The sequence below is a fragment of the Megalobrama amblycephala genome, linkage group LG5 (assembly GCF_018812025.1).
Source record: "Megalobrama amblycephala isolate DHTTF-2021 linkage group LG5, ASM1881202v1, whole genome shotgun sequence".
Lineage (NCBI taxonomy): Eukaryota > Metazoa > Chordata > Actinopteri > Cypriniformes > Xenocyprididae > Megalobrama > Megalobrama amblycephala.
Window position 1 is genome coordinate 21,321,048 of NC_063048.1, and position 14,388 is coordinate 21,335,435.

At 37.7% G+C, this 14,388-nt stretch overlaps 2 protein-coding genes across 2 annotated transcripts; one reads left to right on the forward strand and one right to left on the reverse strand.

Moving 5' to 3' along the window:
- Positions 1-628: 628 nt before the first annotated feature.
- Positions 629-3,401, reverse strand: htr7a (5-hydroxytryptamine (serotonin) receptor 7a). Its single transcript, XM_048191186.1, has 2 exons — positions 2,695-3,401; positions 629-2,209 (listed from the first exon to the last, which is right to left on the reverse strand). The coding sequence occupies exons 1-2, from the start codon at positions 3,300-3,302 to the stop codon at positions 1,381-1,383; spliced, it is 1,437 nt and encodes a 478-aa protein (XP_048047143.1). The 5' UTR covers positions 3,303-3,401; the 3' UTR covers positions 629-1,380.
- Positions 3,402-8,595: 5,194 nt separating this feature from the next.
- Positions 8,596-13,613, forward strand: zgc:65997 (uncharacterized protein LOC794398 homolog). The gene is made up of 3 exons (XM_048191189.1): positions 8,596-8,969; positions 9,079-9,256; positions 12,864-13,613. Exons 1-3 carry the CDS (start codon positions 8,646-8,648, stop codon positions 13,148-13,150), a joined length of 789 nt encoding a protein of 262 aa, XP_048047146.1. The 5' UTR covers positions 8,596-8,645; the 3' UTR covers positions 13,151-13,613.
- Positions 13,614-14,388: the final 775 nt, after the last annotated feature.

Genomic DNA, 14,388 nt, shown 5'->3' on the forward strand with positions numbered 1-14,388 from the left:
TCACTCCAGAGTATAGAGTCCCAGTAGTCTTCATCTTTGTCAGCATGGGCCCTGGCAAACTCTAGGTGGGCTTTTTTGTGCCTGGGCTTTAGGAAAGGCTTCTTTTGTGGACGGCACCCATGCATGCCATTCCTCTGCAGTGTACGCCGTATTGTGTCACGGGTAATAGTCACCCCAGTTTGGCTTTCCACTTCTTTAGATAACTGCAGTGAACTTGCATGCTGATTTTCTTCAACCCTTCTCACAGAAGACGCTCCTGTTGAGGTGTTAACTTCTGTGGACGACCTGGACGTCTCTGTGAGATGGTTGCAGTTCCATCTTTTTAAAAATTTTGTACCACTTTTGCTACAGTATTCTGACTGATAAGTAAAGCTTTGCTGATCTTCTTGTAGCTTCACCTTTCTGGTGTAAAGAAATTACTTTGTCAGGTCTTGTGGCATTTCTCTTCCATGTGGTGCCATTGCTGACAGCATGAAATAGGAAGGGGTTTTAACACCCTTTTATAGTCAACTTTCTGTGGGACCTGTGGTTGAATTCTTGCTCAATTACACATTTGTATCTAAAATGTAGCTTTGCTCCAGAGACTTTCAGTGGGCTGTACTCATTTTTGCATCACCATAATTTGAGTAAAATTGAAAATTTTGTTCTCCAAGTTATATTATTAACCTTACTTTCATGTTATAAGTTAAACAGATATTATATTAAACTTTGTCTTGTCGCCATTTTGGAAATTGTTTTTGTGTTCATTGAGATATTGTTTAAAATGTTACTTTTCAAAGAGGGTGTACTCATTTACGCTGAGCACTGTGTATATATATATATGGACCCCTTTCACATTTCCAGGGTTCTCAGAAGCAGAAGTGTGTAAACTTCTATAGTGGTGAGTGGAAGGCAACATTTTTTTTTTTTTTATTTACTGTCAAGGTAATATAACACAAAGTATACAATTTTAAATGTATATAAATCTTTAAAATATGAGAAAGCTTTACTAGATTTGTAATGCTGATAACTGTGAAAATACTCGATCACAGGTTGTGAAAAGGGTTGGTCCACTTCTTATTTTGTTTTCTGTTCTTTTAGATTGTCTGAAATTGACAGAAGCTGGACTTTGATTCATCAGCTATATGTATTTTCTCTGCTGTTCTACTAAAGAAAAGCCAGTGATAGTGTATTCTTCAAGATGAGAAAATGCAACTGCACTGACCATAATGCACGCCTCTGTCTGAAGTGACCACTGTTTTGACTTGTAGGTACTGTCAGTACATCATGACACCTTCCAAACATGACACATCCTAAACGTCATCATGACCATTTAGGCTTGTGAGTTCCTATGCAAATGTCAACCTCTGAACTCTTCGTATGTTATGTGCACAGTTCGGGTCACCCAGAGACAACCACCTCTGGTCTTTCCACCAGTCGTAGGGCCTCATGCATGCCAGCAGCCGACAGTCTGCGGTTAATATTACGGTAACGGCAGCTGAGCAGGCTTCGGTAGGTGGTGCGCAGGTCGCGGTTGAAGAAAGCATAGATAAAGGGGTTGATGAGTGAGTTGGCGTAGCCCAACCACAACAGCGTTCTCTCCACCCACAGCGGGACACAGCTACACTCTGTCCCGCAGATGAAGGGCCGGGCCGTGGAGAGGAGAAAGAACGGAAGCCAGCAGACGGTGAACGCTCCTACCACTACCCCGAGCGTAGCTGCCGCCTTCTGTTCCCGCTTGAATATGGAAATGCTCCTGCGGTCCAAGCTCCTCTTGCCCACTCCACGCAGGATTCGAGGCAGACGCGCACACTCTTCCACTTCCCTCTGAAGCTTGATTGCGACAGTTACGCAATCCACACCCATGGGTTCTTCTGCCTCATCAGCCCCTTCCCCAACCTCATCCTCTTCTTCCTCCTCCTGTCCTGCACGAGGAAAGCCAGTAATGGTGTGTTTGGCAGCGCTGAGCTTGGCGGCACGGTAGATGCGGTAATACATGACCAGCATGACAGTCATGGGGATGTAAAACGCTACAGCTGTAGAGTAAATAGTGTAGCCAAAGTCCTGGCTAATCAGACACACGCGGTCATCGTTCACGTTCTGCGCCCAGCCAAAGAGAGGTGGCAAGGTGATTGACGCAGAGAGCAGCCACACAGAAAACACCATTTTGGCCATACACCATCCGTTCTGCCTCACCGGGTATGTTAGAGGTCTGGTGATGCCCAGGTACCTTTGATAGAGGGAAAATACAGATGAAAAGACATAGAAATGCATGGAAAACTAAAAAAATTTGTGATTTGCCATCAAGTTTTAGCTGCTTGGTATAGACTTGATATAATTTTTGACTAGTCTAATCAAAACAAGCATGACCCAAAGAATGGTTTTCTTCATCATTGCATGTCATCCCATAAGAAGTTCAAAGCACATTACATATAATTTCATTTATACCCAATTTAATATATAAATGTACTATAAATTATACTTGGGTTTATTGATAAAAAAATATATTAGTATGTGTATAAAGTAATATTAACTTGCTTAAAAACTGTAAAATTATTGTTGCTTGTTAGTTAATGATACCTAAAGGACTCTGAATGTTATTGTAAAGTGTTGCCAAATCATTTATCTGATCAATAATGATCAGATAAATGATCATAATGATCAATAAACTGATCATTATGATAACACAATCAGTCCAATGTTAAGAAAACTCACCGGTCGATGCTAATAACGCAAAGTGTCATGATGGACGCGGTGCAGCACATCACATCCATGGCTATAAACACGTTACAGAAGAATTTGCCAAAAATCCATCGGCCACCGATCAGGTCCGTGATGCTGACGAACGGCATCACCGCGAGCGCAACGGAGAGGTCCGCGAGCGCGAGAGACACGATCAGATAGTTGGAGGGCTGCCGTAGCTTTTTCACAAAACACACGGAGATAACCACGAGCAGGTTCCCGCAGATGGTTATGAGTGTGAGCATGGTCAGCACCCCACCGATCAGCACCTTCTCGACCTCTCCGTAGCTGAGGATCTGCTCCGCGCAGCGCGTGCCGTTTGCCACCTCCATCATTTCCAGTAGGATCGAGGAGCTGGAGGGCTTCATTTCCAAGGAACCGGAGCCCGCAGCCACTGCCACTTCTCCAGACTCGTGCGCAATTTTGAATAGTCGAGGGATGAGGATCTCGGAGATCATCATACCGTTAGAGGTTCCCATACTTGCACCGATCTCTCGCGCGCGGTCCTCGGCCATCAAGGGCTTCATAGTTTGTCCGTGGCTTTGCACGGCAATAGTTCTGTTGGTATCGCCCAGCACCATGCCGTGCTCCTTTTATCCAGGAACTTTTCAGAGCGCCCGATGATGGCACGAGATCACAGCTGCGCGCGCAATGACTGATGCGCATCCGATTAATGTTCTGTCACTGACGCGCGGCTACTTTCTCTATTTTTGGAGGAGATCACTGGTTTGTCATTTTCGCACACCATGTTCCCACAAAAACCGAGAGAGAAGTTTGTCATGTTGTCACAAGACTTAAGATAAAATAACTGATTTCTACGCAATGCGAGTTTATAATCGTAATAATTCATGTAATTAATATAGATAGTATAATAACAGAATATATAAACGTTTTGTCTCTGATGTAAATTTCTCATTTTGTCTGTTACAAATTAACAATATATCCCTAAACTGTAATTAGTGGCCAACTAGAAAACATTTAAAATTTTGCGAGTGAATATTATGGTCAATAATTAATTATCAATTAATCAAATAAATATTTTGCCATTCCTCATCACCACTCAGCACAACACTATTTCATTTTAAACGTTTTATTTAAAAACGGTAGGCTAACCATATAAGACACTTTAACTGAAAAAATGAAATGGAAATAGAAAAGCAATTGCTCTAAATCAGTGGTTCTCAAACTGGGGTACGCGTACCCCTTGGGGGTAAGTGAGGTGACAAAAGGGGGTGCGCGAACAAAATGCTGAAGAGTTCACTTAACTCTATCATACCTTAAAATAATATTAAAACCGAGCATATTTCTAACTGGCAAAATGCCGTAAATCCATTACATTTGCATTAAAGGTGCAATATGTAATATTTTTGCAGTAAAATATCCAAAAACCACTAGGCCAGTGTTATATATTTTGTTCACTTGAGTACTTATAATATCCCAAATGTTTCCAACTATTTGTAAATCGTGAGAAAATTGCAATTTTAACCAAGGCTCCGGGACGTGTGAGGAGTCGCCTGTCAATTGCGTCATACCCGCGTTAACCCTTGGTCTGCCTCGGTTTCCAGTTTTATTTTGTAGAAGCCATGGAAACACCAAAGACGCTTTAATCTATTACATGTTTTAATAGACAAAGGAACAACTGTTTTGATACATGTATATATTGTTGTTATATAGCTCAACAGGTTTAGTCTTACTGTTTAAATCAAATTTCCTTGATTTTCCGCGATTTTCCATGCTTTACCATGCCTCAGAGAAAAACACTATTTTGTGAAGTGGCTAACATAGCATAATCAGATGCAGCTTTATTTTTAGTAACAGTAATACAGAATTTTCTTTATCATACAATACGTTTTAAAATTAATTGCATGCCATTTATCAACACAAGCCATCCAGTATTTAATATGATATTCTAAAATCGATCTAGCTAACTGCAGTGTATCTCAAACAAGTGTCTCACAGCAGCCGCCGAGCGAACGCACAGTAACGTTATAACATCATTTTTAACACTCTCAAATTTATCTAATATGAATATAATAAACAGAGCTGATACGTTTTCGTAATGAGACCAGGTTGGCTTTACCTCAGACATACTCATGACCTGAATAGTGGAAGCGGCCCGGCGACTGTGGCATAATAAAAGTTCCGCTGCTCGTGAGGTGTGTGTTGTGCACTCGCTCCAGCGGCCTCGTTCAGCTCCCACAACACTCGCTCCTGCTCTGCTTCATACTACAGTAACGTAATCGTATCACGGTTTTAGGGTCACGGTTTCGGTAAGGTTCGGTATGTGCTATGTTCAGGGAAAATGGGACTACTGTCCAAAAAAAAAAAAAAAGAAGAAAGAAAAAGAAAATAAGAACAAATAATCAAACTACAAGCAACATCACAAATAAATACAATAGAGCAAATATTCAAATAAAATAAACAGTGCTTTTCAGGTTTTCCAGGTATCTAACAGTAGTTGCACATCCATCGACTGAAACATACATTATCTGAACTCTGTCAATCTGTTTTCCACGTTTGCTATTTTAAACAAACCATATTAGCCTATTAGATGCGTCGGGGATATTCAAGATGAACCGTGGTGCAAGTGCGTGCCGAACCATAAGTGGAGAACGGTACGGTAACGGTTCGATTTTTTTTTACCGAGAACGTTGCACCTCTAATAGATTTCGTGCAGTCTGCTGCCTCAAATCACGCTAAATTACTGCCGTTGTCGACATTGCACCTTTGTAAAAGTGGGGATTGATCACTTACTCGCATGAAGAACAAATATAGACTCATCGATTTAAGACTCAAACTTTCTTCGATACAAAAACATACCTTGTGTGAGTTCTTGTATTTAATGTTGATAACGAGCAAGACATATCCATGATCAAATATCCATATGACTGCAAACGTGACATTATTATACAACGGGTCAAAAAAACAAAACGTACATTTTAAACACAGTCCCGTCAGTATTTACTCTATTTTGCAACAAAAAATATTTCTAACGAAAATCACATCAGAACTACAACACACGAATGCGGCTGCGGCTTTGAACGAATCGTGAAAGTCAATGACTCAATGATTCGTTCACAGCCACTTGCTTCATTACTGAATGAACGACTCAATGACTCACTCATAAAACAGTGACTTGCTGCCACCTACTGGCGGTTTTAGTTTAACATTTAAAAGTATCACCTTGTTTTGCCATCATTGCATATTTCTCTATTGAACATTTTTTATTTAAATCATTATTTATTTTATAAAGTTATTCATAAAGGTAAAAATACGCACTGAAAAATCAATTTAGGGGGCAAATATTGTCCTTTAATGGAAAAGGTGTGACTGCAGTCTAAGTGGAAGAGAGGAGACGTATGCAGAAGGATGGTAATCCCTTCACGGGGTACTCCACTCTAAAAAGTTTGAGAACCACTGCTCTAAATCATAAAAACAATAATGTGTGTTATTTTTCGCTCTGAAGGTCTCTCTATCTGTCCCATTTTGTGAAATATCTGGGGGTCCAATTCTGGAAAGTAGTGCCTACAACCCCCAAGAAAATCACTTTTTAGCATTTAAAACACACATGCACGCACGCACACACACACACACGCTCACGCTCTCTCTCTCTCTCACAAACACACCAAAAACATTATTCCACAGAAACCAGACGGAATAACATTACACTTCTATTGTTGCAAAGTACTATCCTGAAGTTTTATTCAGAAACAAGCTGCACTGTCGCCTCCTAGTGGCAATATATATATATATATATATATATATATATATATATATATATATATATATATATATACAAATAAGAAAGGCACTACATATAGCCCAGAGCCATAGAGAGAGTGTCTCTCTATATGGCTCTGATATAGCCTACCAAAACATACACTGAATTCACTAGACCACAGCTGCACGCATGAGACACATTTGAGCAACACTGTCTTTTTTTTTTTTTTTTTTTTTTTTTTTGCTAAAACACCTGTGTGCTCTTGAGAGAGCAACTGAAAGCATACATTGACTAAAATGACACCGGACCAGCTGCTTAAAGGGTCAGTTCACCCAAAAATGAAAATTATGTCATTAATTACTCACCCTCATGTCGTTCCACACCCGTAAGACCTTCGTTCATCTTCAGAACACAAATTAAGATATTTTTGATAAAATACGATGTCTCAGTGAGGCCTCCATTTACACTTTCAAATGCCCATAAAAGCTACTAAAGACTTTTAAAACAGTTCATGTGGCTACAGTGGTTCAACTTTAGTCTCATGAAGTGACGAGAATACTTTTTGTGCGCCAAAAAAACCCCAAAATAACGACTTTATTCAACAATATCTAGTGATGGTCGATTTCAAATCACTGCTTCATGAAGCTTCGAAGCTTTACAAATCTGTTTTTTTAAATCAGTTTACAGCCTATGGGTTCGGACAGAGCGTGTATCAAACTGCCAAAGTCACGTGATTTCAGTAAACGAGGCTTCGTTTCGTCATAACGGTTTCGAAATTTCAATCGAAATCACCACTGGGGGGCGTGACAAAAGTGAAGTTATTTCTAAGAAATGGTTTAGCATATTTTCTTCACAGATGCCTTTTTTTTAGTCTAATGCAATGACATTATATTAATTGGCTAAACTTGCAGGGCCGTTCTATGTCTATGACATCTATGATATCTACTACTGATAACAATATAAGCTTACTTTGCAAATTTCTTGTTTTATATATATATATATATATATATATATATATATATATATATATATACAGTACAGTCCAAAAGTTTGGAACCACTAAGATTTTTAATGTTTTTAAAAGAAGTTTCGTCTGCTCACCAAGGCTACATTTATTTAATTAAAAATACAGTAAAAAACAGTAATATTGTGAAATATTATTACAATTTAAAATAACTGTGTACTATTTAAATATATTTGACAAAGTAATTTATTCCTGTGATGCAAAGCTGAATTTTCAGCATCATTCATTACTCCAGTCTTCAGTGTCACATGATCCTTCAGAAATCATTCTAATATGCTGATTTGCTGCTCAATAAACATTTATGATTATTTTCAATGTTGAAAACAGTTGTGTACTTTTTTTTTCAGGATTCCTTGATGAATAGAAAGTTCAAAAGAACAGCATTTATCTGAAATACAAAGCTTCTGTAGCATTATGCACTACCGTTCAAAAGTTTGGGGTCAGTAAGAATTTGTATTTTTATTTTTTTTAAAAGAAATTAAAGAAATGAATACTTTTATTCAGCAAGGATGCATTAAATCAATCAAAAGTGGCAGTAAAGACATTTATAATGTTACAAAAGATTAGATTTCAGATAAACACTGTTCTTTTGAACTTTCTATTCATCAAATAATCCTGAAAAAAAATATTGTACACAAATATTTTGTACAATTGTACACATTAAATGTTTCTTGAGCAGCAGATCAGCATATTAGAATGATTTCTGAAGGATCATGTGACACTGAAGACTGGAGTAATGATGCTGAAAATTCAGCTTTGCATCACAGGAATAAATTACTTTGTGAAATATATTCAAATAGAAAACAGTTATTTTAAATTGTAATAATATTTCACAATATTACAGTTTTTACTGTATTTTTAATTAAATAAATGTAGCCTTGGTGAGCAGACGAAACTTCTTTTAAAAACATTAAAAATCTTAGTGGTTCCAAACTTTTGGACTGTACTGTATATATATAGCCTATATAGCTATATATTTACTACTACTTACAAAAAACATTTCCATTTGTTGATGTTGTAGTTTTTATGCCATCTGAACTGAAATTACTGCCGACATCTAGTACGGAAACACGCATGAAAATCTAAGTTACAAAACAAGTTTGTTGTGTAAGCGTCCTTCTGCCACCCGTAGAGGGCAGTCAATACAAATTCACGTGCGTCTAATTTTCGTGAGGAGTCATGGCTGCTGTGGCGCTCGTGCAGGGAGCGAGCAGAGGTCTGGGCTTAGAGTTCTGCAGATATCTACTCTTAAACAAATCTCCAGCAGCCATTATAGCAACATGCAGAAATCCGGACGCCGCACAACATCTATCAGCGCTGAGCGCGCAGCACGCGGGCAGGATGACTGTATTGAAACTGGATGTCAACAGGGAAGATGACATCAAGAGAGCTGCTGAAAGTGTCAAATCTGCCTTTGGGAAAGTGGATTTGATCATTAATTCTTCAGCTTTGCTTCATCCGTCCGGTAAAGGAGAAACAAGTTTACGGGACGTGTCCGCTCAGGTGACCAATGGACCTTTTTATCAGTATTGAAATAATAGGTTACTTTGGTGGACAAATGTTGTGGACATGCATCATTTTTTTCTAAAGCTTTGGCGATTTGTTTTAACAGGGAACCATTTCTACTTTGACCACAAATACGGTGGGTCCTCTGGTGATGGCCAAATATTTTGTCCCCTTGCTTCAGAAGGGAACAGGGGCGTTTGGTCAACAGCCCCTAAAGAAAGAGAAACAGCACAGTGGCATCATTGTGAACATGACTGCTAGAGTGGGATCTATAGGAGACAATGGTTTGTATCCCTATGCAAAACTGTTCAAGAGCAAGTCTTTCTCCATTAGGTTTACAGGGGCATTAACTTAGTGGAGGTAATGAGTAAAATTTGATGAAAAATAATCCACAATACAAAAATAAAACAACACAAATATTACAACATATGACATCAAAGGATTAGTTCACTTTCAAATTAAAATTTCCTTATAATTTACTCATCCAAGATGTCCATGGCTTTCTCTCTTCAGTCGAAAAGAAATTTAGGTTTTTGATGAAAACATTCCAGGATTTTTCTCCATATAGTGGACTTCAATGGCCTACAAACGGCTGAAGGTCAAAATTAGTTTCATTGCAGCTTCAAAACGTTCTACATGATCCCAGATGAGGAATAATGGTCTTATCTAGAGAAACCATAGCACATTTTCTAAAAAAAAAAAAAAAAAATTATATAAGTTTTAACAATAAATGCTCATCTTGAACTAGCTCTTTTCTTCTTCTTTTTCTCTATTTGAATTCCAGCATTGTAGACACTGCTAAGTGTATCACCGCCCTCCACAGGTCAAAGTTTGAACTAAATTGTTATATACTTGCACTAGCATATTGTATATGACAATTTAATTCAAACTTTGACCTGTGGAGGGCAGTAATACACTTAGCAGTGTCTACACTGCTGGAATTCAAATAGAGAAGAAGAAGAGAGCTAGTTCAAGATGAGCATTTATGGTTAAAACGTATATTTTTTTAGAAAATGAGCGATGGTTTCTCTAGATAAGACCCTTATTTCTCGTCTCGGATTGCTGTAATCTGTAATTTTGACCTTTAACCATTTGGGCTTCATTGAAGTCCACTCTATGGAGAAAAATCCTGGAATGTTTTCATCAAAAACCTTAATTTCTTTTCGACTGAAGAAAGAAAGACATGAACATCTTGGATGACATGGGGGTGAGTAAATTATCAGGAAATTTTAATTTGAAAGTGAACTAATCCTTTAAAAACTGTAAAAATCACTAACTTTTCAAAAGTGACATTGTCCAACAGCGACACCAGCAATTAAAGAAACACTGTTGATATTTGAAAAACCCAAACAAACTCACCCCTCCCTTCATTGCTCTGCCCCCAAATGCACGAACACACAGTGCAAAAGTTTTTGTCTCTTTATCATAGATGAAATTAATCAAAATAATGTTTTGTGAAAGCAAAGATGACGAATGAATTACAAGAACAAAAAATAAATGTACAGTACACGAGTATATACAAGCAAGAGTTCATTGTTAGTCACCAGCTCCAGACAAACAATAGCTATGTGGACAGTTTCATTGCACAGCATCTTAAATGTTGGTTTGATCATTCTGAAATGCCTGAGCCAAAGTCTATAATCAAAATGATTTGGTTTAATTCCCTCCCAGAAGTGTCTCACAATTGTGTTCCCAAACACCTAACATCTGAATGCAACATAACATGATGCCTTTTATTGCGTTTCGTCTGCATGCTCTGAGACACAAGTCATTTATGATGTGAAAGAGAGCCACAGTTTCTTCTTTGATTGCAGCAACTTCCAGTTTTATTACAGATATTTTGGCCCAATTTCCCAGGGATGGAAATGCTGCTTTATTCGCAAATAATTTATGCGATATCCCAGTTAAATCCACAACTTTGATGGAAACAGCTAGTGACACTCAACTGTCCTGTTAGTATAGCTAGCATTACAACAACAGCATATATTGGTTCTGTGAAGCATAACAAAACCAGTGTTACTCACGCATGGAGCAGAAACAACGCAACCTCAGCGTATGTTTTCAGTCCTTCCCACTTCAGTCTCTCCAATACTGGAAAGCTAAAGCTCTTGCCTGATCATAACCCCTTTTTTTCCGCCAATGATATTCCTCTGACTTTTTCTCTTTTGTAATGTCTCTCAAGCATCTCTCTTTCTACAGTCTTTCTTCAAAACTCCATCTTGCTTACTCTCTCTCTCATCCCCTGTCACGTGTGGACACACCCCCTACTTCTGATTGGCTACAAGTTTGTTGTTGCACTTGGTCCGATCCACTTTCAAAACAAAATTCTCAGAAATTGCTTACTGCATCTTTAAAGCAGAGGTTCTCAACTCTGGCCTTCGAGCTCCACTTACCTGTCCTGCAGAGTATCCGATTGGACTGTTCAGATCCGATTTGTGTGTCCACGCTGCTCTTTTGTTTTCCGGAATGTCTGCATTGGTTTCTATGGCAGTGACGTTGCCAGAGAGAGCAGTTACACTGAAACCAGAAATGCTTTTTCAAACCATATATGAATGCAGTTTGAAACAGATTTGTAAAAATGGCACTTCATTTGATTTGTTTTGCTGTTGCTTGCTAAATCTGATCAGATTTCAATCAGATATGATTAAAAATTGGATTTGGACTGACAGTCTGAACATAGCCACCTGCCTGTAACTTTCTAGTAACCCTGAAGACCTTGCTAAGCTGGTTCAGGTGGGTTTGATCAGGGTTGGAGCAAAACTCTGCAGGAAAGTGGACATCGAGGGCTAGAGTTGAGAACCCCTGCCTTAAAGCATGCAGTGAGTTTGGTGGGGGTAATTGAGAATGAATGGGGGAAAGCCACATGAGCGTGTTCCGCATTCGCGAAACGGTCTAAATTAACAATGGCGTTAATGGGAAGACCAATTAAAAAGTAAGTAAACAACTCACCCACTTGGATATAATTGCCTTATGTCACATCTAAATCAAACTGGAAATGACTTGAACATAATCTGAGGGGTTTTTTTAGTGAGCAGTCAGTTTGGTGAAGTTAAAGGTGCATTTCTGTGTCTGTGCGTGACTACTGCAGTGTTTACCAAGCTTCGATGATTGATGGGCCAAAAATAAATTGGTCATTAAAAAGAACAGCTGAACATCAGTTCACAAAAAAAAAAAAAAATACATGAAATTTGGTACTTACAGTTATTATTTTGGAATAAATGTAAAAATTCTTAAAAAGCACTGAGAAACTTAAAAAAAGTAACTTAAGGAGGGATTTACTTTTTGATAAATATAGTATTAATTACATTGAATAGAATTGTACTGATTGTTGTTTTTCTTGATAGTGTAAGTAATGTTTATTTATTTAACCTGAAAATGTCAACAAAAAAATAAAAATAAAATAAATAACAGTGAGGCCTTTGCCTCCTCAATTCAGAACACTGCATGGGCTTAAGGTCAATAACCAATCAATAACTTTATGAACAAATTACTCAGTATCAGCTATCAAATATCAGATGAACTCATGTGGAAAACTGATGATTTAAAAAGTTACCTGTACTTGAGCTTAAGTTTGTGCTACCAATTAGCTGATTATTTATTGCCTGCAAATATGAAAATAACTAAACAAATGTAACATTTGTCTGATCATTTTTTGCATACTAATGCAAAGAAACTTTTCTGTCTCCATTTTAGTCTGTTTGTCAAAATAAAACAGAACTTGAATATGATGCTGCATTTCAGAGCAGGGCTCAAATTATTAATACCCACTCATATATAATTATAGCTACAAGTGACTTCAAATGAAATTAGCTAGAGTTGTCTAAAGCCACATCCGGACTATTCTGTCTTAACCTTATGCTTACCTCTCTGTGGTTTATTTTTTGTCTTCAGCTCTTGGAGGCTGGTACAGCTATAGGATGTCTAAAGCTGCCTTAAACATGGCCACCAGAAACCTGTCTATTGAGCTGGGTCGAGGACGATCCAAAATTGTGTGTGTATCCCTGCATCCTGGAACCGTGAATACGGATTTGTCTCGGCCCTACCATCGAAACGTAACCAAGGACAAGCTCTTCAGCACCGAATACTCTGTCCAATGCCTTATGAACATAATAGACACTCTAAACATAGACAAATCAGGGAAAGCCTATGCATGGGACAGCAGTGAAATACCTTGGTAAACAGTCATGTCAAAAACAACAGCGTTCTGTGTCTTCCTCATTTTAAAATAAGGTGGAATAGAAAGCGACAAACAAAATAATGGCAAAACAAATCATCAGGCAATGTAAAGAAAATAAATGTTTGCATATTAGGGAAACACTGGATTTTAGAGTGACCGGTGGTTTACTCAAAATTTGAGAAACATACACATGCATTCCAGGAAGACTTGCGGATGTCACAGCAAATAAGAACTTTCACAAATTTCATAATGGTATGGTAGTCTGCTCTCATATTTTCTTTTTGTTCTTAATTTGGTGTATTAATATTTTTTGTTTATATTTTTTCTTCCTGTCCTTAACATCAACCTAAAGGGACTACAAATGAAAATTAACCAGTGTTGGCTAAATCTGGTGCATTTTACATATTGTATGTATTATTAATGTGCATTGTCCCTGATTAAATAAAATGAAATGAAAAACGTCATAAGAATCCACTTGAATTTTTGTTTGTGATATATTAGTATTCATTTTTAGTAATGTTTTAAAGTCTATATGCTTAGAGAAAAATAATTTTTGATTGGATCCAAGAAAACACTGATGTTTGCATTGCTTTAGAACTTTTTCAGTTACATTTTGACAGATGTCCAGTTCTTTCGTTATCTTTCCTGAGGTCGCTGATGCCACATTAACAGTGGTTTCCTAAATGATTTGGCCCCTCTCAGTCCTGTAGCTATTTTGGTATGTATCTATTCTGAAAAGTACCACCCACAGTACTTTCCAGAAATGTTCACAGTGAGAGGAAAAATAATTTGATGATGCAATTATTCTACTGTTGTAAAGCTAACTGAACTGACCAAAGTCAGTTAACACTGTGGTGTTTGGAGACTTAAAATGGACTTCTTTTGTCTCTGGTTTATGTGGTATTTCTCTGCCACTCAGTCAACTGTATTTTACTGTAATTCCTCATTAGATGGCCAAGCCAATTGAGAGCAATCACAAAGGGGGGGAAAAAAGAAGAAAAAATCAGCTTCATTTTAAAAATGTAATGATGTTTGTGCCCAAAAAATAAAAATTATTTTGTTTTGTGTTGTGATGAAACCCTAGAATCAAAACCTTTTTTTATTTATGATTCCAGTAAAACAACATTTGAAAATAAAGAATAGAAGTAGGCTATGTATTGTTTTGGTCATTAAACCTTTTTCATTTAGCCTAGGCCTATTGCAGAACTGCAACGTTTATTATTAAAAGTAGATAAAGAT